The sequence below is a fragment of the Rhinolophus sinicus genome, linkage group LG01, assembly GCF_036562045.2.
Source record: "Rhinolophus sinicus isolate RSC01 linkage group LG01, ASM3656204v1, whole genome shotgun sequence".
NCBI lineage: Eukaryota > Metazoa > Chordata > Mammalia > Chiroptera > Rhinolophidae > Rhinolophus > Rhinolophus sinicus.
Genome location: NC_133751.1, coordinates 141,085,296 through 141,108,698, shown reverse-complemented (window position 1 = coordinate 141,108,698; position 23,403 = coordinate 141,085,296). Strand labels below are relative to the sequence as shown.

Genomic DNA, 23,403 nt, shown 5'->3' with positions numbered 1-23,403 from the left:
CCATCTAGCCTAGGGATGTTGCAAAATATGCGGTTAAAAGCAAGAGCTTCAGCTTTGATTGTATGTTCCATGGAGGCAGGTGCTGTGCCTGCTTTGTTTTTCTCCGTACTCATTGTATTTGGCACAGAATAGAAAATCAATCAATAATTGTTGAAAGAAAATATTGCACCAAACAGACTTAGTATGAGATTTGGCTTTGCCATTTATAAGTTGTGTGATATTGGGTCTTAGTTTCCTCATCCCTAAAATTGAGACTACAAAAGTGCTTATGACACTGAATTGCCGTGAGGACCAAATGAGAAATTCCTTGTAAAGCTCTCAGCAGAGTGCCTGGCACATAGTAAGTACTAGTTGACTTTTCGCTGTTTTTATTATCACCTAGTTTTCACACATAGCATCCATTCAATGAATTTGACTCCAAAAATGTAACTCATTTATTGTACCTTATAAAAGGTATTTCATCGTCTATTACTTTTATCACTTAGATAATTAATATTCTGTCACCTGACTTTTTTTGGTTATCAATTATTTATCTGTGCTCAAAACAGTGAGCCTAGACTGTACATAGCAGGGGGAAGTTACCTGACATACCTGATATGCCCTTATTGTGTCTGAACAGAAAAAGCCATCCTCAGTTATATAACTGGGGAGGGGGTCGGGGGGGGGCAGTTCTCAGAACCAAAGTATTGAAGCCAGGTCATGTGATGCTAAGTCAGGGCCTCATTAAACGGCTTGTTTTCTTTTTATCCCTATCTTTAGAGATAAGGTAGATGATGTTAGAGTCTGATCTCTATTCTCTAGGTAAATTTTGTTCAGCAATCTATTGGGGTTTTAATATACACTGAATAATGCTAAATGGTTTCTTTAATTTTCAGAAATTCTATAAACTTGGATGGGAAGAAGCTTTAAAGAAAGGCTATGATCTCCCAGTTGATGCAATTTCTGTACAGTTGGCCAAAGCTTCAAGAGACATTGTTAGCGACGTAAGTACTACTGTAACTCCTATAAGGATATATTTTTATCTGAATCTTAATGCTGGTAATCATTTTTACAGATGAGCCTTACCTTTCAAAATGTAATGACATCCTCTTCGTCTTCTCCTGCATTCTTCGTTTAACCAAAATTCACTCTTCTGTCTCACTGATAAAATATCCAAAAAGGGCTTCTTGAATAGAGTTTGAGCCAGAGAACCTATAAGATCCATTACACTAAGATGCTATGTTTTCAGACATTATAAAGGAACCAGAGATTTCAGTTTTCCCCAATTTACCTGAAAATAACTTTCCTATTATCTTTTTGTCTTTTATAGACACACTCAAAGTGCTAGATAATAAATAAACCTCAACAACCTGATAGTGATAGATATTTTTAATGCAAATATTTAAAATTTAGCTGCCAATTATTTTTATTTAGCCCACCCTTGCATTTACATAATTATAATAAACCAGCTTGGGGCATAGAAAATATAGGAAATTTCAGGAATTTGGGTTTAAGGCCCAGAGGGCTTAACTTGTCTGGTCCAAAGTTCATAAAATAAGGGTATTCTCTCTCTAAGGCAAACCTCTCCAATCTTCTAGTTATGATTGGAAAAGGTAGTAAATTTAATGAATAAACTAGGTATATTTCCTATTGATTAAATTTTTACAAATGTTTGGCTTAGATATTCTGCATGCTGATAAACATGTTTTATTTTAAGCCCAAGAATTAACCACAAAAATTTCAGGGGACCTTGGTTATAGAGAATAAGTTACCATAATTTCATAGAGAAGCACAATCTCTTAATCTAAATCTTTAAAACAAAACAAGGATTTGGTTTAGAGAGAAAGAATGTCTGAAGACAGAATCTGATAATAAATCCTAAGAAGATAAGGATTCTCCCTAATTCAATTATTTTCTGGTACTCCAGAAGTACAGGAAAATTAATTAGATGATGCATTATTACCCACTCCCTGGTTTGCAGGTCAATACCACATTACATTAAAATGAATCAGTGTGGTGATGAGCCTAGAGCAATGCTTAATGATGCTTGCATGTCCCCCAGAAAGCTAACTTATTTTCATTTAATGTTATGTGTTCCCTATAAAGATAGTTTAGGAATCAAAGAAATAGTGTCAATAATTTCCAAACAACACAACATTTGATGATAGCTAACATCTTTTCATGTGAACTATGAGTTTGAAACTTTTGAAATTGTAATCTAAAATTAAGTTAACGATAAGTGAACTTTCCCACCATTGTAGAGATTGTGTCTCCTCTCAGTTTCAAATGGTTCTTGTGTCTATAAAATTTAAGGAAATTAGAGCTATTTTTATAAATACTTAGTTTAATAAATTAAAATCATAGAATTTAGAGCTAGAAGATAATTTAAAGTTTATTTCATCCAATATCCCACTCAACATTCTATCTTCATCTCCAGCAGGTAGTCATCCAATCTGTGGATTGTTACAAATATGAAAATTTTCGTGTCTTTCAGAGCAGATCATTTCCTTATTGGATTATCCCTAATTGTCACTGTACATTTTTTTACTTTGAACTTAAATATGTTACCAATCAGCTCACGGTCTATGTTCTAGAGCTCCCCAAAGTAGCTTATTTCTTCTTCCACCTGACATCTTTAGACATTTCAAGTTTCTTATTCTTCTTTGGTTTCAGTTTTATAAGTCCTGCAATCTTCTGATCATTCTACTTGTGATTTACTCTATCTTTTCAAAGCCCCTCTCAAAATAGAGTACCTCAAAACTTAGTGTTGTTTTCCTGTTACAGAAAAGAGTAAATGAGCTTCTCACTTGTGTTTATCTGTGCCCCTACAGAATCTCTGACACTATTTTTTTTATAAGCAGTTTAATAAGCAGGTTGCCAATATTCGGCTTATAGTCAACTTAAAGTCTTGAGTATTTTTAATATACATAACTGTGAAGTTGGGTGTCAAGAGAGAGTAGAACCTACTTCTGTGAGGTGTAATGTGTGCTCAGCACCTAGTATCATGTAAATACTATTATTACCATCATTATTATTATCACTGTTGTTATTGTGATCTACTACTAATGAAATTTTTCCCAATTGAATCTAAGTACTGGATTTCACTTTTACTTTCTTAAATTTATGCAGTTCTACTACTAATGAAATTTTTCCCAATTGAATCTAAGTACTGGATTTCACTTTTACTTTCTTAAATTTATGTAGTTCGTTTTGACCCACCTTGGCAATATGTTGAGCTCTTGTGAAATTTTCTTTAGCTGTTTTTAGCCATATGTGCATCCTGAACAGGACAAATTTATATGACATAACTGTATGGCAAACCACTAACCATCCTGCTGCTTAATAAATTAATCTACACTATTAGGCTTGTTCATCAAGTCCTGAATCTTCCTAATTTTTCTGCCATTCAACCCATAGTTTCCATTATTCCCATAAGGATATCACAAGTGCTTTATCAAACACTACCCTGAAGTCAGCATACACAATGCCAGCACATCCCAGGATGCATTTACGCCTCTAATTGGAATTAATTTCTCACCACAACCTCTCTTGTTACTCAGCTACATTACATTTCTTTGGAAGCCTCCACTTCAGTTTTCACATTTCTTACTAAGTAAACATAAGCTTCCCTTCTCTCATTTCAGTTTTGGAAAACAAACATGCAAACAAAGCAAACTGAACTTAACTTCTGTTTCATAAAAGAACTGTCTCCTCTGATTTCAGTTTAAATACAAACAAGGCTACCGCAAGCAACTCGGCCACCATATTGGATTCCGGAGTCTGCAAGATGATCCAAAGCTTGTGTTGTCCATGAATGTAGCCAAAATGCAGAGTGAAAGAGAATACAAGAAGGACTTTGAGAAGTGGAAGACCAAGTACAGCAGCCCAGTGGACATGTTGGGAGTGGTGCTGGCCAAGAAATGTCAGGCATTGGTCAGTGACGTGGACTATAAGAACTACCTGCACCAGTGGACGTGCCTGCCCGACCAGAACGATGTTATTCAAGCTAAAAAAGTTTATGAACTGCAGAGTGAGGTCAGCTTCTATTAAATCTAATAGCTTATATATTATTTTCTATCTCATATGAGTAGCCATTTAGTCACAGAGCAACAGAAACTAGAAAGAGGAGTTATTATTGAGTATGTAAATGCATAAAATCGCTTGAGTCAAGGGTCCCGACGAGGAGGGGATTTTGATGGCTTACTTTGTATTTTCACAGAATCTGTATAAAGCTGACCTTGAGTGGCTGAGAGGCATAGGATGGAGTCCCCTGGGCTCTTTGGAGGCAGAAAAAAACAAGCGGGCATCAGAAATTATCAGTGAGAAGAAATATCGTCAGCCTGCCGACAAAAACAAGTTCACCAGCATTCCTGATGCCATGGACGTAGTTCTGGCAAAGGCAAATGCCAAAAATAGGAGTGATGTGAGTAACTCTTTGGAAATAAATAAAATAAATTATAGGGCCTGATACCTGGTAGATGCTCAATAGCATTTGTGTAATAAATTAGTAGAATAGCAGAGCATCGCATCACACGGCATAGCACAACACAGAATAATGTTTTATATTTGGTTGCTTCATTGGCATTATCAACTACGCTGGATTATGTAAAAGTGGGTTAGTATCAGTTTTGTCACCTAAAGCTTGCTTGCTTATTTATTCATCCAAAATGTAATGAGAAAACTATTGAACATACTTTTTTTTTCTTTGAAACTTGAATGCATTAAAGATAAAATGTTTTGTTGTTGGGATAAAGTGTATGAGAGGGAGATAGATATTCTGAGTATCTTAACACAGGTATAATGCAAATGTTATAAAGAGTGTATTTTCTGCCAAGTGATTATAATGCATTCTGTTTAGCTGAGTCAAGATAAATAGAATATATATATATAAATATTTCATCTTCAACTTATTTCCTTCTTCAGTGTCTGGGATATAGGTAGGTGATCAATAAGTATTTATTGAATAAAATAAATGAAAGATAACAGTGTAGAGTAATTCAATGAACAAAAGGGAAAGATTACTCATTATTGCTCAGAAGCATAACCCTGAAAATTACAGAAAGTTGAATTATATGCACTGAGATTCTGGAACTGGTAAGGAAGTTTAAATAGATATTTAATAATAACCATGTGGGTCTTAGAAGGATATATAAATATATTATATATATATTTTATATATACATATAAAATATGTATATATATATTTTACAGATATCATATGTATTAATTATATATATATATATATATATATATATATATATATCCATAATTAGCTTAGAGTAAGTATTTGATCATTTGTATGGATGCATATATTAGTGTATATATATGTGCAGACCAGTTGTTTTGTAGGCTCTCCCTCAATTTGGGCTGGTCTGATGTTTCCTCATGATGAGACTCAGGTTTTGTATTTTTAACAAGACAACACATGTTGTAGCCTCTCCCTACATCATATCAGGAGGAACATGATATCAATTTGTCTCATTACTGATAATTTTAACTTTGATCACTTGGTTAAAATGGTGTCAATTACTTGGGTTGATTTCTTATAGGTAGGATTATCTGTCATTTTGAAAAAGTAATCCAAAAAATACAGATTTCGAAAACCATTTATGTCCCAGATAAGTCAAGAAATACGGTACCTATTTTCTGCTTATGTTGTCTGCTCATGCTATCAGTTATAATGCTTAATTCAGATGAATTCAGGAATCCTGTTTGAAGTTAACTGTGTCATTCACAAGAATTAACACCACCACTGAAAACTCTTCTTTCTCATTTTAGAGACTTTATAGAGAAGCTTGGGACAAGGACAAGACTCAAGTCCACATCATGCCGGACACACCTGACATTATTCTGGCTAAAACAAACTTAATCAACACAAGTGATGTGAGTTTCCAGTTCAGCATGTGTTTTCGGAAAGCTTACTTTAATTGCTTCTAAGGCAGTGAATTGGAAAACAGCGCCTAAATGATATTTCATTTCATTTCTCTATCAATTTACTTCTGCTGCATTCTCATAACCATTTGGAAATAGCTGACATTTAATTTTGTTGATCTATGTAATTGAAGAGCTTTAAAGTTTAAAATAAGATCATTAGCAACCAATGGGCATAATTTCCAATCACATTTGAGTATTCTAGAGCACAGATACTATTCCCATGGATTCTTAAAATATTTAGCATGTTGGATTCATTCTGCGGCGGTTGTTTATGGAAAGCAATTTTTCCCAAAGTGATCTTCATCTCTTAACAGAAAATCTACCGAATGGGTTATGAGGAGCTGAAGAAGAAAGGCTACGATCTTCCCCTTGATGCCATAACGATCAAAGCAGCAAAAGCCTCCCGAGAAATTGCCAGCGAAGTAAGATCTTATCCCCTGTTTATATTGATTTGATTGCAGTTTATCACTTCGAAGGCGTCTCAATTTAATTTTATGTTGAACAAAAGCTTTCAAGGAGTAACAAATTAGAACAGTGACATGATCCCAGACATGCAGTGTGAGATGAGGATAAGCTCAAGGATGCATTTATTATGTAGGAATTTGTGGCTGGATTTAGCTTTTAATCTTTCCTATCAAAAAACCTTAAATCCATGGCTCTCCAGGCTTAGTGAAATATTTGGAGTTAATGTGCTTTGTAATTTGCCACAGACATTGCAATATAAGTTAATCTTGAAAGAAATGAGAGATGTGTTTTGTTTTCCCTTTAGTACAAGTACAAAGAAGGCTATCGTAAGCAGCTCGGCCACCACATTGGAGCCCGGGACATTAAGGATGACCCCAAGATGACGTGGTCCATGCATGTGGCCAAGATCCAGAGTGACAGGGAGTACAAGAAGGACTTTGAGAAGTGGAAGACCAAGTACAACAGCCCAGTGGATATGCTGGCGGTGGTGCTGGCCAAGAAGTGCCAGAGCTTAGTCAGTGACGTGGACTATAAGAACTACCTGCACCAGTGGACGTGCCTGCCAGACCAGAACGACGTCATCCACGCTCGGCAGGCCTATGAACTGCAGAGCGATGTGAGTCTAATATTTTCCTTTGGCCAACAAAAAAGCATGTATGCTTTCCTAAGTATCAAAGTTCCCCCAAAGTGAGGGGAGCTGAGCTTACACAACTGAGTTCTACTTCCCTGGACTAATGCCCACCCTCGATCCAGTCACCCATACAGCTAAAGGCACCCTTTGTCCACAAAGAAAGAGCCAGCAAAGTCCCCACTGCTTGGGTGGAAGCCCCTAGGTTGTTGACCTAGAACTGGGTTGTTCTCTAAGCTCTGCTGTTTAAAATGTGTTTCAAAATATTGCTTATAATCTTAATATTTTGTTGATTCACAAAACATACCAAATTTTTTAATTTCCCAAGAATTCAAGCATTGAAATATAAAGTGTAATATAATACGATATTTTATTTCTTTAGAGGCATATTTTTATGCTTATGTTTAGTGATATGTCACTTACAATTTCAGAATTTGTACAAGGCTGACCTTCAGTGGCTAAAAGGCATTGGCTGGTTACCTACTGGTTCTCTGGAGGCTGAGAAGAACAAGAAAGCTATGCAGATTTTGAGTGACCATGTTTACCGTCAACAACCAGATCAATTCAAATTTTCCAGCCTTATGGACTCTATCCCAATGGTTTTGGCAAAAAACAATGCTATTACCATGAACCATGTAAGTCCTTTCTTTACTTGGGAGGAGTAATTATTTGTGTGCGTGTGTGTGTGTGTGTGTGTGTTTGTAAACACCTAAATCTCTTTCTATAAAAGAAAAATCATATTAAATTATTTTGCTTTGTATTAAAGTGGTTTTAAAGTGAGTGTTGTGCTTCTCACTGACATGAGACATCTAGACCTGAAGGTGTCACAAATATCAACTCACAGAGCAGATTTTCCTTACTCTCATTAAGAACCAGGTTCTTTTTATGTATTTACTCATATGGGTCTATACGAGTCATGTCTTTTTTTGGTTTTTTTTAGCGCCTCTATACAGAAGCTTGGGATAAAGATAAAACCAGCGTCCACATTATGCCAGACACCCCTGAAGTTTTACTAGCTAAACAAAACAAAATAAATTACAGTGAGGTAAGCAATATATTCATGGTGCATGATGTATTTTCCTTATACTGTACTTTATAAATCAAACTTATGATGACTTGTGTCTATTTCAGAAACTGTATAAACTTGGCCTAGAAGAAGCCAAGAGGAAAGGGTATGATATGCGGCTAGACGCCATTCCCATCAGGGCAGCCAAGGCCTCCAGAGACATCGCAAGTGAAGTAAGTGCACCTGAAAAGTTCTTCGTCTTAGCTTTGGCTTAAAGATTTCTTTCTTTCTCTTGGGTATATAGTACAGCAACTAATCCATGAGGTTAAAGTTCTTGCTAACAGTTTTTTCTCAAAAAACAGTTTAAAATAATGGTAATAAAATTCTCAACACAAGGGCTAAATCCTAGCTGTGCTTGAGGTCATAGCAACATCCATTTCAAAATATGGTCCATTTCCTATTGAACGAAAGCATTGGATACTTGACTGCAGTTCAGACATACTTTTGGCTTTTCCGCATGATGTATTCTGATATATAACCAAACTCATTGTAGGATTCCTTCAAAACCCAACCCATGCCTTATGAACCAATGAACCCACCACAAGAGCTGAATGAATGGGACACATTATTCAAAGTCCAACCATCCACGTGGCCCATATGTTTGTCTCTGTCTCCAGTGATTGGCTGTAGATATTTATGTTCTTTAAAAGATGAGTTTGCTCAAAAATGTATTTTTTTCTTTATTTCCAAAATATGGAAGTAGCCATCATAATTTAAAAATAAATGTTCAAAAATCACAGGATGGTTAAAAGTATTAATATATACCAATATGATGGAATACCTGCTGCCATTAAAAATCATGTTTATAAAGAATATTTAATGACACAGAGAAATGCTCATATAATAACAAAAAAGCACGCACAAACCCATATACAGTATGACTCCTATTCTAATTTTATTCTTTCTCTTTTACGCGCATGTTTGCATGCATGCACACACACACACACCACAAAAAGCAGTTTTATCGGTGCACTGAATGGCAGAATAATGTCCTGATTTTTATTTTCTTTTTTGTATACAAATATATGCTTTATTTTCTAAACGGTTGACAAGATGCATGTATATGTATATTTATGTATTCAGTGGGAAACCATTAAACATTTAATGACTAGAAAATATTGGCCTTAATAATTGCTTTTTACTAAAAGTTAAAGTAGGTGACTATCAGCATTTTTCTTCTTCTAGTACAAGTACAAAGAAGGCTATCGTAAGCAGCTCGGCCACCACATTGGAGCCCGGGACATTAAGGATGACCCCAAGATGACGTGGTCCATGCATGTGGCCAAGATCCAGAGTGACAGGGAGTACAAGAAGGACTTTGAGAAGTCGAAGACCAAGTACAGCAGCCCAGTGGACATGCTGGGGGTGGTGCTGGCCAAGAAGTGCCAGAGCTTAGTCAGTGACGTGGACTATAAGAACTACCTGCACCAGTGGACGTGCCTGCCTGACCAGAACGACGTCATCCACGCTCGGCAGGCCTATGAATTGCAGAGCGATGTGAGTACCAGAGGATCATAATAACATGCAAGGGTGGGAATTCAATGAATTAACATCCCTGGGAGAAGGTAGCAATAGGTGGCACCAAGTTCACCAGCCCCTGCAAAGGAGGAAATAGCATTTCTTTTATTTCCTAATTATTTAACCCTCCAAAACAAAAAAGAATGTTGTCTGATACTGTGCCTGTCCACCAAACTGTATTTTCAAGAACGAGCTTACTTTATTTTATATCCTTTAGATGAAAATATTTTCCAAATATAGGGATAAATATTTATTGACTATGTGTGTTCACAGAATATGTACAAGTCAGACCTCCAATGGATGAAAGGCATTGGCTGGGTTCCCATCGGCTCTTTGGATGTGGAAAAATGCAAAAGGGCAACTGAAATTTTAAGTGATAAAATCTATCGCCAGCCTCCAGACACATTCAAATTTACCAGCGTGACTGATTCTCTGGAACAAATGTTGGCCAAGAACAACGCCATCACTATGAACAAGGTGAGGTTTCAAAATTCAGAGAACCAATGTAGGACTCCTAAAGCTAAATCAAAGAAAAAGAAGCATGATCAAGAAAAGAAATAACAGAGCATTGAACAACAAAACACATTTATCTATCTATCTACCCATTCATCCATCCATATCTATCAATCTGACATATATGTCATTTATACTTTAATATTTACTTCAGTCATTGCTTTATGGTTTTGATAAAATGACATCTTTTTATGGAAAATCATCTTTAAATAAAGGATATTCTCAATTTCCTTTTGTTAATATACATTTCAGATTATCAGACGGTACTTCTAATTATCTGTTTTATTATGAACTGATTACTTCACTTGAAGAAGATGTGTGTAAAATACATAACATGTTACAAAGTGTATAACCTTTTGCTATGTTTGTTCGTAAAGTTCTTGTGGCCCTAGAATTCCCGTTAGTTTTACACTGAATTCTTTTCCTGATGATATTATATATTTTCTTTGATAGCGTTTATATACGGAAGCCTGGGACAAAGACAAAACCCAGATCCACATCATGCCAGACACACCAGAAATTACGTTGGCAAGAATGAACAAAATCAACTACAGTGAGGTGGGAACAGATGCTAATTCTATGCCATTTACATGCTGTTTCTTACTTCAATTACTTTCTTCCATGATGATGTCAGCTTTATAGAGAACCTCTTTTCTTGCTCCACGTGAATACCAATGCTGGCATTTCTTAATCACCATCCTAAACATCAAATTTCAAGTAACACAAATTATCATTTAGGAAGTACAAAGTATAAGAATTAGTGATTTAAGCAGTAACCATAAGATCAATTAAACCTTTTCCTTTTATTAATTTTTTTTTTAAGTTAGGAAATTAGCCATGGACCAAATATACATTCGTTTCCTCCTTATGCTACAAAGTTGTGCTAAATATATATTTCCCTATATAATTTATTTTTCCTAAATTATAGTTTAGGGTCAAAATTTATGATTTTTAATGTATAAGATTAAGTCAAGGACTAAAATCGCAGTAGTAATATCAGATAACACAGAGAAAGAGAGAGACAGAGGATCTGTCAGTTCAGATAATTAGCAAGCCCATATCCTTTCCACTTTCTGTGAGCATAGGGCCATCTACCCCATTTCAAAAGCACAGGTGTTTAGGAAGAGAGGTCAACCTCTGTTCTAGTATAGGAGGCCTCACCCAATAAGTGGTCATCCTGCTTTCGCTTAAGTGTTCTCAGTGACGAGGAGCTTATCTCATAAGTCAACCCACTTGTTCTGGAAAATTCCATTAGAAGGTGCTTCTAATGCATTGAGTCAAAGATTTCTCTCTGCAGACCCACATAGTCCTCTGAAGCGATGCAGAACAATCTGTGTCAACTCCACGGAGATGGCAACAGCAACTAGGGCGCCTCCCCTGCCACCTCACCCCAAGTTCTCTTTCAATATCTAAGTTCCTAGGCATTCCTCACATGACATCCCTGCTAGAATGTGACTCTCTGAGCCAAACAAAATCCTGCGAGTGAGGAATGATCAATATAGAGTAAGGCTAATGTCCTATTTCCTTTTCTGGACATTTGATGTCCATTTCTGCACCTTTTGTGTCAGGACACGTTGGCAGCTGTGTCCCGGCTGGTGGACATGGAACTTAGGATCAGCTGAAACCCTAAGACATCTTACATGGGCTTAAGCTAGGTTTCTTCTAACCTGTATTTATACATCTGGCAATTTAAATTTTAGTTCAAAGATCGACATTTATCTCTCTGTAATTTCTTTTTCTTAGATTGAGCCTATTAGTTTTAAGCCTGTAGAGATTTTGGTGACTCTAAGATTCTGTCAGATGACGTATTAGTTATTTCTCCCAGTTTTGTGCTACCAGCAAGGAAAATATTGTTTCTTTGACAGCATAAATCAACAGTATATTACTCTTCAGCAGAATATAATTTAGAGGATTTAGATAGATTAAGTCATTTTATTTTGGGATGGAGGTGCAAAGCAAAATTTTAGTGCGTATATAACTAGCTCTTAATTGTCACCAAAAACTAAAAATGCAGAAGCCTTAGAACTCTTAAAAGTAAGGTTACTATAGTCACCTGCTTGTGTAGAATTTAGTGAATTATTTCAGCCCCCTATCAGTTTTTGGATATGAATGTCAACATCTAACTGATTTCTTTGCCCAAATTTAGAGTCTGTATAAACTTGCCAACGAAGAAGCCAAGAAGAAAGGGTATGACTTGCGAAGCGACGCCATCCCAATCGTGGCAGCCAAGGCCTCCAGGGACATCGCCAGTGATGTGAGTTGTCAGTTTTATTCCAAATGTGTGAAAATAGTCACAGGTGACATTGTCCCTGAACTAAATCTTTAAAAAGAAGTTTCCTGGCCCTTTAAAAATATATCCCGATGTATCTGTGTGGGATTTTTCAAACACCTAGTTTTGAGGGAAATGAAAAGTTGTTCATAAAATGGGTTTGTAAACTTCAGGATACAGTATCTTCAGTTAAAACTGGTCCACCCAGAATAGAGAAAGATCCATTCATGTGTTAGCGTGCGGCTGCCGGCTTGGAGATGCTTATATAAGAGTTATCACAGTGCTTATAGAAAGTGTAACTCGAAAACCTAAGTTCTTCCAGTGAGAATCAGGGCCTAGTTTATGTAGCATTTTAATATACAGTATTTTAAAAATGCATATGACACTTGCATTACAATTCACCCTGTAAAATTACGAAAGAAGGCAGTGGATCAGCACCAGTGGTGATTACTAGCCCGAGCTCCTGGCTGTGTAGCTCATACCTCCCAGAATAAAACCATCATCCTTTCTTGGTGCCTCAGGGGATATTTGAGGAATAGATCACTGCTCTAAAAATGAAGGCCCACTGTTTAAAAAGATGGTAATACACCGCCCTTTATACCTGAAAATCATGGTAGTGACTCACTTTAGTTTATGTATGTGGGACCTTCCCTACAAATGGATTTATGCCAATAATTACAAATAATGAAATAATAATAACCAAAAAGTATTGAGAACTCTGTGCTAAGAGGTTCACATGTGTTATTTCACTTATTCTCCATACTGTCCTCACATAATAAACCCTAGAAAATATCACTATTATCCCTGTTTCGTGGATTACATAAGCAACTTGTCTAAAATCAGACTTTTATTAGTGGGTGGTGGAGTTGAAACTCCAGGCAACCTCTTTTCTTTCCACTGTACCATACTGTCTCCTGTTGACTTATCTATACTTTCTCAGTTATCTTTGAGACTAGAAGCATGTTATTTTGGATAACTGGATCAGATTATAAGATGAAGCCATTAGACATGGAATAATAAAAATACTGTTGGCCAGTGGGGAACGCTCTACCTAGTTGGGCTGCTACATCAGCTTTACTAGTTCAATCAGTGTTCAAAGTATACCAAACATTTGCCACCACCACTGAATGCATGGATCTATTATGAAATAATAAGTTCTCCACTGTTGCTGCTGCAGGTAGCCCATGACCTAGAGTACTTCACCCGAGCAAGAACCAGTCATTTCATTACTTATTAAACACACCATGTCACCAAGTGTATCTCTTTCCAAACATATTTTAGCATATAAAATCTATTTCTCCAAGTTTCCTGGTTCAAATTTCCTCTCCCCCGCTTCCACAGGTGACCTCTCCCCACTGTGTGTACTTCCTGCCTCCAGAACTATTCCTTATTTCCAGGATATAGGTGATTTGGGGTACACACCACAATTATGCTGATTATATCTATTGAACTACCTGTAGAGTAAAGGTCACGATACTGGCTTGATTTAGTGTTTATTAACAAAAGTCAGTTTACAATGTACAACTGTGATGTAAGCAAGATGATTTTGTATGGACTTGTGGCCTCTGAGGGCTTCCAATAAAAACCTGATTTGTGCATGTTTCGTCTCAGTACAAATATAAAGATGGTTACCGCAAGCAACTTGGCCACCACATTGGAGCCCGGGACATTAAGGATGACCCCAAGATGATGTGGTCCATGCATGTGGCCAAGATCCAGAGTGACAGGGAGTACAAGAAGGACTTTGAGAAGTGGAAGACCAAGTACAACAGCCCCGTCGACATGTTGGGGGTGGTGCTGGCCAAGAAGTGCCAGAGCTTAGTCAGTGACGTGGACTATAAGAACTACCTGCACCAGTGGACGTGCCTGCCCGACCAGAACGACGTCATTCACGCTCGGCAGGCCTATGAACTGCAGAGCGATGTGAGTACAGCATCTATATCAGAGCTGTGTGCAGAAACAATTTAAACTCCACAAAAATTATCCTTTGTGTACAATTGATTGGCCTACTGAAGCTAGGGTGTATTGAATGATATTTGATATTTAAATCAGTGTATAGTTTTATGGCTTTATTGTGAACATGTTTGTGGAATTGATAAGGTAGTGAAGTTTACAAACCAAACTTGATCTTATAAAAATAAAACTGGAATTAAGCAATATTAGCATTCACGGTCCACCAGAGGGAGACATTTTCTTTTATTCTTTTAAGGGGGAAAGAAACAACACATTAAAAAAATTACTCTGAAATTGGGTTTTAGCTCTTCTTACAAAAGAAATGAGGTTATAATTAATGGACTACTAATGTCTGCTACACCACTAAATGTTATTCTTATGAAATACAAAAAAGTCACTGTACCTGTAAGCTATTGCATCATTACAGTGATACTTTCTCCTCTTAGCACGGCTCTCTTCATGGAGGGGTCACGTGGTAATGACAGAATCTAGCACCTATGGAAAGCAGATACACCATCTCAAATCTGGGTGTGAGAAGCACATTTCCTGAAGCATATATTTTATAAACCTTTGAAGGAATTATTACATATTAGAGGGCTCTGGAGTATAAAACAAATTAATAATAGTTATACATTAATTGGTTGTTCCTGGGACTTGCACAGCCCACCTTTGAAAACTCCCACATCGGTTCTGCAGCTTTCGACATACTGAACCCTGTGTTTTGAAATTCTCTTAAAAAAGAAAGGCTTTGCCTGCACAGAAAGGTAGTTAAAAATGGTTTATGTTACCCATAGCATGACAGCATTGATAGACTGCTTGCATTTGTCTATTTGAGTACCTTTCAAAAATCGCTTCTCTCTCACTGTGACATAGTTCTGATAATGTAGGAAGCATTTGAAAGTTACAAAGCACTCTAGAGGTATAAAACGTTATTGTTTTCATTCTTGCTGTTGTTATTTAGGGGGCAATAACTAGTCAGCATAGGGCAACTCCAATAGGCTGTTTGTCTAGATGGCAAAATATCAGTCTATTTTTTCTACTTCATTGCTGTTACAGGTAAAATCCTTCAAATGAGCTGGGCAAAGTTTCAATCCCATTGTTATGAAGTAGTTACAAATATTTAATAGCTACACCAAAATTGTTTGTGGAAAAAATGATTTATAATAAAGTGAGAAATAAAGATATGGAAAGATGATTCTGGAAAGGAATCCATGCTTCCCATCCTGAAAACTTGGTGGGGAAGAAATTGGGCCCCGGACCAACGAAATGGTCACTCTTGCCTGGAATCTTAGCATTGCAGCCGTCAAAGCTCTGCCCCAGGGTTTCAGGGCTTCTACATCATTATTATATATTTTGTCTCTCTCTTTTTTAAAAAGAGTATTACAGATATTCTGAAATATAAGAGAAAATACATAGAAGACAATAATAATCCAACCACTGAAAAAGCCCACCCTTGCTTATGTAATTTATCCACACAATTTATGTTCTATTTATTTTATTTAATATTGTATTAATGACGTTTCTATGAGTCATCAATATTCTTTAAAATACAGCTTTTGATAGCTGCAGAGTATTTCATTTGACTAGGGCTAACATTTATTTACTGATAGCCTGTTATTGGACATACGTGTGGTTTCGCTCACTCTGGGTTGGCATTCTTTTCCTGTGCACATGGACGTTAAAATAACATTGACTGGCAGAAGATACTAGTTTGGATCACTCCTCTCCTAACAACCTGAAGTATCTGATCACTTTTTGTTATGGCGAGATGTTTCTGGGTCATTTGGGAACATAGTTCCTCTCTTTGTCTGCCTAATGTAGTGAGCTTGTTTTCTATGAAAACAATAGTAACAAGAATTGTACTTTATTTTTTATTCCTTTTGCATCTTTACCCTAAATCTTTTGGTCTTGCTGAAGAGTGCCTGCTATTTCCTCTTCACAGAACATATACAAGGCTGATCTCCAGTGGATGAAAGGCATTGGCTGGGCCCCCATGGGGTCTCTGGATGTGGTCAAGTGCAAGAGAGCTGCAGAGATACTGAGTGACAACCTCTACCGCCAGCATCCAGACAAGCTGAAATTTACCAGCGTGACTGATTCCCTGGAACAGGTGCTGGCCAAGAACAACGCCATCACCATGAACAAGGTGAGCCCCGGCTGCCCAAGCTTCTCCAAGATGCCAAAAGACATTATTATACTTTAATGACTAGCAGAGTTTTGATTATCCATGAACGTGTGGGGTCACATTTACCGGCTGATTTATTTGTACATACTTGAAAGCCTCTAAATAATTTCAATTATTCCCAGTTTGAACCTTGTAAACTAGCATTAAAACTCAAACCTTCAGTTGAATACCTTATATCCCAGTCTGGTTCATTTAATGGATCAATAAAAATCCTGCTTTGATTTGACTTTTTGTAATTCCTATTTCGAATTGTTTTTCATCAACATCTTCTTTGATAGCGTTTATACACAGAGGCCTGGGACAAAGACAAGACTAAAATTCATATAATGCCGGACACCCCGGAGATCGTGTTGGCGAGGCAAAACAAACTCAACTACAGTGAGGTAGGGGCAACATCCTGTGGGGTTACACGTATTTTGTTGTTGTTGTTGTTTGTTTTTCTATACTTACTTTTATGGAGATGCTCGGGCCCCCGCTATCATGGTATGTACTGCTCTGTGATGTGAGCACTCAACCCATTCAACCTTTCATCTCTGGGTTGCATATTATATGCTGTAGGATGCCATGGGCAATCTGAAATCACGTTCTCTTTTCAGTTTATGGCCATTGCCGGTTTAAGTCAGTAGGACTGAGTAGCATTTTTGACATTTCTATGAGGTAGGATAGCCAGATAAAATACTGACTCAATGTTTATACTAAAACATTATTTGCTGTTTATCTGGCATTTAAGTTCAACTGGGCATGCTATCTTTCTATTTGCTAAATCTGGCCACACTGTTAAGGGATTCTCTAATCAGATGTACCTCTTCTCCACCTGAATCCTGAATAAAATTGAGAAGTAAAACAAAGGAATAGAAATAGAAGTCCAAATCTCACATTTTTTACTACACAAATTAGATTCAAGGACATATTTGTATGAGAGCCAAGCAAGCTGCTAAGTGAACCCCAGAACTGGTTTCCCCATCCAGGCACAGGTCACACTAGAGCAGAACAATCACTTGCATCCCATTCAGGGGTGAGTTCCTGCATAGAGGCCAGAGAAACGGAGGAGGGTACTGAGCTTATTCCTAGAGGGAGCAAGTCCGAGCTGAGCTGGGCCTGCCCAGGTGCCCCATCCCCACCAGTTAGATAAATCAGTAAATCACTGCCCGTCTCCAGGGGCAGAGAGAGTAAAGGCACAGAGAAAGGAGTAAGGTCAGAGATAAAATAATTGAGCTCCTTTTGTAGAAAGGAAACCTCAGGCATAGAAAGAAGTGTTATCCATTAACAACACTGATTACTGTTGTTGTTTCTTAAGTAAAATGTAATTTTATAGGTTTGTTTTACTAATATGATATAGCTAAAATTAGAATCAAATTTATGATTAGGGCCAAGTTATCTATGTTTTAAATTGTACTTCAATCTGTTTCTCATTTTTTAAAAACATTATAAAATATTACATGATTGTCAAAAAATTTTAAGTTATAAAGAAATGAATAAAAGTATATAAGTATATATTTATAAGCAAATAAATTAAACCTTGTTCTGCAATTTCTTTTTTGACTTAGAAATATGTATAAATTAATGCTTTGTCCATCAATCTATATTACTAGATTATATTAATCTATGTTGATATGCGTAATATAGCATATTAATCTACATAGATATATATTAACCTGTTATATAGAGAGATTAATAATAGATAACTATATCAATCTATGTTAATACCAATTGACATATCTCATTTGTTTCTAATACAATGTAGTTCTTTTGGGAAGACGTAATTTATTTACTTTCCAATATTGCTAGAATTTTAAGTTGTTTCTAGAGCTTATCCTTTTTTTACATGATGTGGTATATGTCTCTTGATAATGTCCAAATGACTGCTGTCGAACGTTTTGCTTTAACTCTGACTTTCTTTCTACAGACTATGTATAAACTTGCCAATGAAGAAGCAAAGAAGAAAGGCTATGACTTGCGAATTGATGCCATCCCAATCGTGGCAGCCAAGGCCTCCAGGGACATCATCAGTGACGTGAGTAGCAACACTCCACGAATGTTCATGGCTGGATGTAGAAGGAGGACACGGTCATTATCACAACGGGAAGATGCATCTGGGTTGCACTTCAAGGACACTTATTGTGGTTTAAGTGAAAGAAATTTTTTTTGTTTGAAAAAATTCTTTCATGTTTTTAACTCCAAAAGATTTTAACACTCAGGTCCCGTAGGTAGAGAGGTGACCTAAACTTCAGTATAAAAATTGAATTTGAATTTCCAGTTGTTCATAGCTGCAATTATGAGACATTCATCTCCATATTTTGAGAACATAGTCCACACAGAAATAAGAAAATGCCAGAAAAGTTACAAAAAATAATTTAGTTACATGTGGTTCAACGTCAGAAAAAGACCTGGAACAGCCAGGTCCAGGAAAAGGCACCTTTCCCCAAACCTACTCTGGATTTTTGCTGGCTGATTCTTTGAAAAACTACCTTAAGTCCTCCCTTTTTTTTTAAAAACAAAAAGAGAAAAACAAAGACAAACCAAAACAACAAAATGGTGAGCCTGATTTCTCTTTCCACTGTCTCTGAAGGAAGTGTGTCCTCTGGTGGAGAATTCAGATTTCCGAAAATATACTTTAGGATTTGTATGATGTTGTTCCCTAAAGTGGAGAGAAAATATCCTGAGTCAGCGCTTACCACCACCATCACCACTCTGCTCTCTTGTAGTCATATAATCTGCTTGTTCCCTCAATTAACTCCAACAAACCTCAGCCAAATTTGATCTCGATGGAGCAGGGCATGCAGGATGGAAAACACAAGCCAGTCTATCTCAGGGAGTCAAGTGACCTAGTAAAAATCAGGAGAGTGAGATTTGGGAGGGGTGATGGGTGGGCTGGAGGCTGAAATGTTACCTGTGGACTCAGGAGTAAATCTCAAAATCATATGTAAAACTTCTGGGTTAGTGATTTCATTGGTTCAAGATGAAAAAAATGCAACATATAATTCCGATTGATTTTTCTGAAAAGTGTTGCTGCTATTTCCAAGGACTTAATGTCTGCAAACCATAACATGTACTATGTTTGGCGCATCTTCCCATTAGAGGGTTGTTGTGAAGTCTAATCAGAGTTTAGGATAAAGAGATAAATTGATATTCAGATGATTTCATTTCTCTGCAAGACTTATCAATTTTAAAATAATGAAGTTTTAAATTAATAAGAGGTTTAACTTTTTAAAATTTATTTTTGTTTTTAAAATGACTGTTTTTATTTCAGTATAAATACAAAGATGGTTACCGCAAACAGCTCGGCCACCACATTGGAGCCCGGGACATTAAGGATGACCCCAAGATGACGTGGTCCATGCATGTGGCCAAGATCCAGAGTGACAGGGAGTACAAGAAGGACTTTGAGAAGTCGAAGACCAAGTACAGCAGCCCAGTGGACATGCTGGGGGTGGTGCTGGCCAAGAAGTGCCAGAGCTTAGTCAGTGACGTGGACTATAAGAACTACCTGCACCAGTGGACGTGCCTGCCCGACCAGAACGACGTCATCCATGCTCGGCAGGCCTATGAACTGCAGAGTGATGTGAGTACTGAGACCCGTTAACTGCCCCTGGTGACCACACTTATGATAGTAATACTTAGATAACGGTCTCGGAATAGGTAAAGCTCTCAGAAAGAATAACGTTTTTTTCTCTCCACCCCTCATTCCCTGTGCCTTACTTTTCTTTTAGAGAGAACATAATACCATAAAGCTATATCCAATTGGGCTTCATATTTTAAAAGACATGAAATTTAGCTATCCAAGTTTTCTAGTCTTTTTCTTTCACTTTTGAAATCAAGTGTCCTAACAGCTTTAGTAATACTTGCTTTTGTGTTTATCTCACCAGAACATTTATAAGTCAGATCTCCAGTGGATGAAAGGCATTGGCTGGGTCCCCATTGGGTCTCTGGATGTGGTCAAGTGCAAGAGAGCTGCAGAGATACTGAGTGACAACCTCTACCGCCAGCATCCAGACAAGCTGAAATTTACCAGCGTGACTGATTCCCTGGAACAGGTGCTGGCCAAGAACAATGCCATCACCATGAACAAGGTGAGCTCCCAATTTAGGGGAAAGTAAAACAGGGCTGTACGTCCTTGAGAATATTCATGATTAATTAAGTTACTTTTTTTTTGTTTGTTTTATCCACTTGCCATCGTACGTATAATGATTTAGCTGAGTTCTCTATTCAGTTACATTAGGATTCCAAAAATATATGTAGGAATGTCTACTTTGACATCTCTTGTGAAATAGCCAGAGTTAAGAATAAGACAGACAGCTTTTTGGTCTGCAAATTGTTTGAAGTCTCTCTATGAGAGTTATACATGGTTTGGTATCAAAGTTTCTTCCTTGTTGGGTACTTATCTAGGTAAGTATAGAATGAACAAGTCAAATGCAAATCTCCATAATATTTATCAAAAAGAAATCTAAAGATGGCGTATCCAGGTGTATTTGCAGTTAATAAACAAGCAAACAAAAGCATGGGTAAGGTTTGTTTATATAGCCACAGCACATATCAGTGTACATATATGCTTGGAAAATACTTGCTTTTAATTTAATTGGAGTGGAGTTGATCTTACAATGAAACACACGTTTAAAAGTCACATCTTAGTCTACACTTCTATCTAGTGACAATAAATATCTTGTAATATCAAAGAGATTAAAGAGTCGGTATACAGCACACAGCACACAGCACAGATAGTGAGATTTGGCTTTCCACTTTGTTCTGATCTCTAAATTGGAAAGTCCTGTTTACAGCAAACATTGTGTTTCTAATTCAGTAATCTTTTTATCCTTCACAGCGCTTATACACAGAAGCCTGGGACAAAGACAAGACCCAAATCCACATCATGCCTGATACACCTGAAATTATGCTAGCAAGACAAAATAAAATAAATTATAGTGAGGTAAGGCCATTTTTCCTTGATTTGACCACACTGATTTTTGCTGATGTAGTAAAAAGATCAGATTTATTGATTTAATTCTCATGTGAACCGTAGTTTAGTTTTGTTTTTTTATGCCCATTACCCTAGCCTGGTATATTATTGTGTACAATAATATATTGTGTAAAATATTGTGTATAATAATGTGTATATTATTGTATTCAAAAAGTAGATAGATGGAAAGATAGAGAAATAGAGAAATACAAAAATATGTCCATGTCAGGAGGGGAAAAAGAGCTCTCAGTCAACTATTAATGATTGAGACATATTGTATTTTAATTAAAAAATAATTATTGCTATTTATGAGATTAGTACTTATTTCAAAATTTGTTCTGTAAGTTTTTCTTCAGTTACCACATCTGTAAAATAGGATAAAAATGCCCATCTTGAAGAATTTCTGGTTGCTAGAGGCGTGGGAGGCTGGGGAGCTGGTTGAAAAAAGTGAAGGGATTAAGAAATACAAATCGGTAGGTAGTTACACAATAGTCACAGGGATGTAAAGTACAGCATGGAGAATACAGTCAATAATGTTGCAACAACTATGTATAATGCGAGGTGGGTAGTAGACTAATAGGGGGAAATCACTACATTAATTATATAAATTTCTAACTGCTAAGCTGGACACCTGCAACTAATATAAAATAATACTAAATGTCAAGTGTAACTGAAAAAAAAGTTATTGAAAGAATAATAATGAAAAAAAGAATTTCTGTAATAACTAAATGGGGTCATATATATATATACACACATATATATACATACATATATATGTGTGTGTATATATATATACACACATAGTATGCCCAGTGTGGAGCCTGGCACAGAATAGTTGCTTAATAAACTTTAACTTTTTCCCTTCACACTTAAGTCACTATGAAAATTAGATTTACTTCATATGCTCAAAATAACTCGAGGTTTATTTACAAGAACTGAAATGGGAATTCTTAAATTCATCCATTTCAGAATTGCCCAAGGACAATAAAATGCATTCTTTAATGCGCTAGCTCCAGCTAAACTTGTCATCACATATCTTTGCAATCCAGAAATACTGCTGCAGAAACAGCTTCCTGCCCAATTGTTCTTGACAAAAATTATCTTGTTTATCCAAGGAGAATTCTGATTTCCTGTGTGTGTGTGTGCGTGTGTGTCACCGTTTTAAAAAAAAGAAGGGGTAGACAGACTTTTCTTCAGTTTGAGAACAATGGAAAATTTAAGTACTCATTTTCAAGACTTGGCCATATTCATTATTTTACCTATGTTAATCACTTTTGCCTATAATAAGGTACCCTTAAAGAAGAGGCATGCTTATATCAAAAACCATGAAAAATGAAATGAATAGAATACGGTATCCCTTTTTCTAGCATTATAAAGCAGACCCAAGCCTAATCAGAAGTATTTGACTGACCTGGGGTACAATCATTTTTGAGTGAACAATTTTTCTCTTGGCCACAAAGCTTCTCTGTTAGATTAAATTTTCCCAGGAGGTCTGTCTCTCCCGAGGCAGTTGAAGTCAGTTTCTATCCCAAACTGTAACGATACTTCGAAGTCTCTCCCTTGTGTTAAAATTAGGGCATGAGGAAGGTTTTTTTCAGAATGCTGAGAGAAAATTGGACTCTTTTTATTTCTAAAAATTTAAGCTGGATTTACTTTCTTTAAAATTGCATGATAATGTTAATTCCCTAAGGACTGTCTTCTGAAGATTAGATTTCAGAATGGCCCACTTGAATTTCTTCTTAACCCATTACCATTGGTACCTTCATTCTATACTTGGCTCAATAAATGTAAACAAAACCAAGCAACATCATCTTATTTTTTCCTCTTCAATTCCCATTTACCTGTTGTGGTTCTCTTGAGTAAATAACCTACCAAACAACCTTTATAACGTAGCCTTGATGATAACTAAAAATGTCCTCTTCTTTCAAGTTCTGCCTCT

General features: G+C 36.6%; 1 protein-coding gene and 1 long non-coding RNA gene across 32 annotated transcripts in view; one reads left to right on the top strand and one right to left on the bottom strand.

The window, feature by feature from the left end:
• Positions 1-23,403, top strand: part of NEB (nebulin) — a 182,740-nt gene that overhangs the window by 60,517 nt on the left and 98,820 nt on the right. For 28 of the 31 annotated variants that reach the window (XM_074336289.1, XM_074336275.1, XM_074336270.1 and 25 more), the window contains exons 45-64: positions 876-983; positions 3,703-4,014; positions 4,199-4,402; positions 5,758-5,862; positions 6,228-6,335; positions 6,683-6,994; positions 7,438-7,641; positions 7,947-8,051; positions 8,138-8,245; positions 9,258-9,569; positions 9,864-10,067; positions 10,557-10,661; positions 12,250-12,357; positions 13,984-14,295; positions 16,268-16,471; positions 16,789-16,893; positions 18,417-18,524; positions 19,761-20,072; positions 20,377-20,580; positions 21,330-21,434. In XM_074336289.1, the coding sequence (XP_074192390.1) occupies positions 876-983; positions 3,703-4,014; positions 4,199-4,402; positions 5,758-5,862; positions 6,228-6,335; positions 6,683-6,994; positions 7,438-7,641; positions 7,947-8,051; positions 8,138-8,245; positions 9,258-9,569; positions 9,864-10,067; positions 10,557-10,661; positions 12,250-12,357; positions 13,984-14,295; positions 16,268-16,471; positions 16,789-16,893; positions 18,417-18,524; positions 19,761-20,072; positions 20,377-20,580; positions 21,330-21,434 (3,645 nt within the window). The remainder of the gene's footprint in view (positions 1-875; positions 984-3,702; positions 4,015-4,198; positions 4,403-5,757; positions 5,863-6,227; positions 6,336-6,682; positions 6,995-7,437; positions 7,642-7,946; positions 8,052-8,137; positions 8,246-9,257; positions 9,570-9,863; positions 10,068-10,556; positions 10,662-12,249; positions 12,358-13,983; positions 14,296-16,267; positions 16,472-16,788; positions 16,894-18,416; positions 18,525-19,760; positions 20,073-20,376; positions 20,581-21,329; positions 21,435-23,403) is intronic. The other 3 variants (XM_019737446.2, XM_074336259.1, XM_074336297.1) reach the window with 3 other exon arrangements.
• LOC141572265 (uncharacterized) lies at positions 9,988-14,770 on the bottom strand. The gene is made up of 3 exons (XR_012497589.1): positions 14,729-14,770; positions 10,708-10,802; positions 9,988-10,110 (listed from the first exon to the last, which is right to left on the bottom strand). It is a non-coding gene; the product is annotated as an uncharacterized LOC141572265 (long non-coding RNA).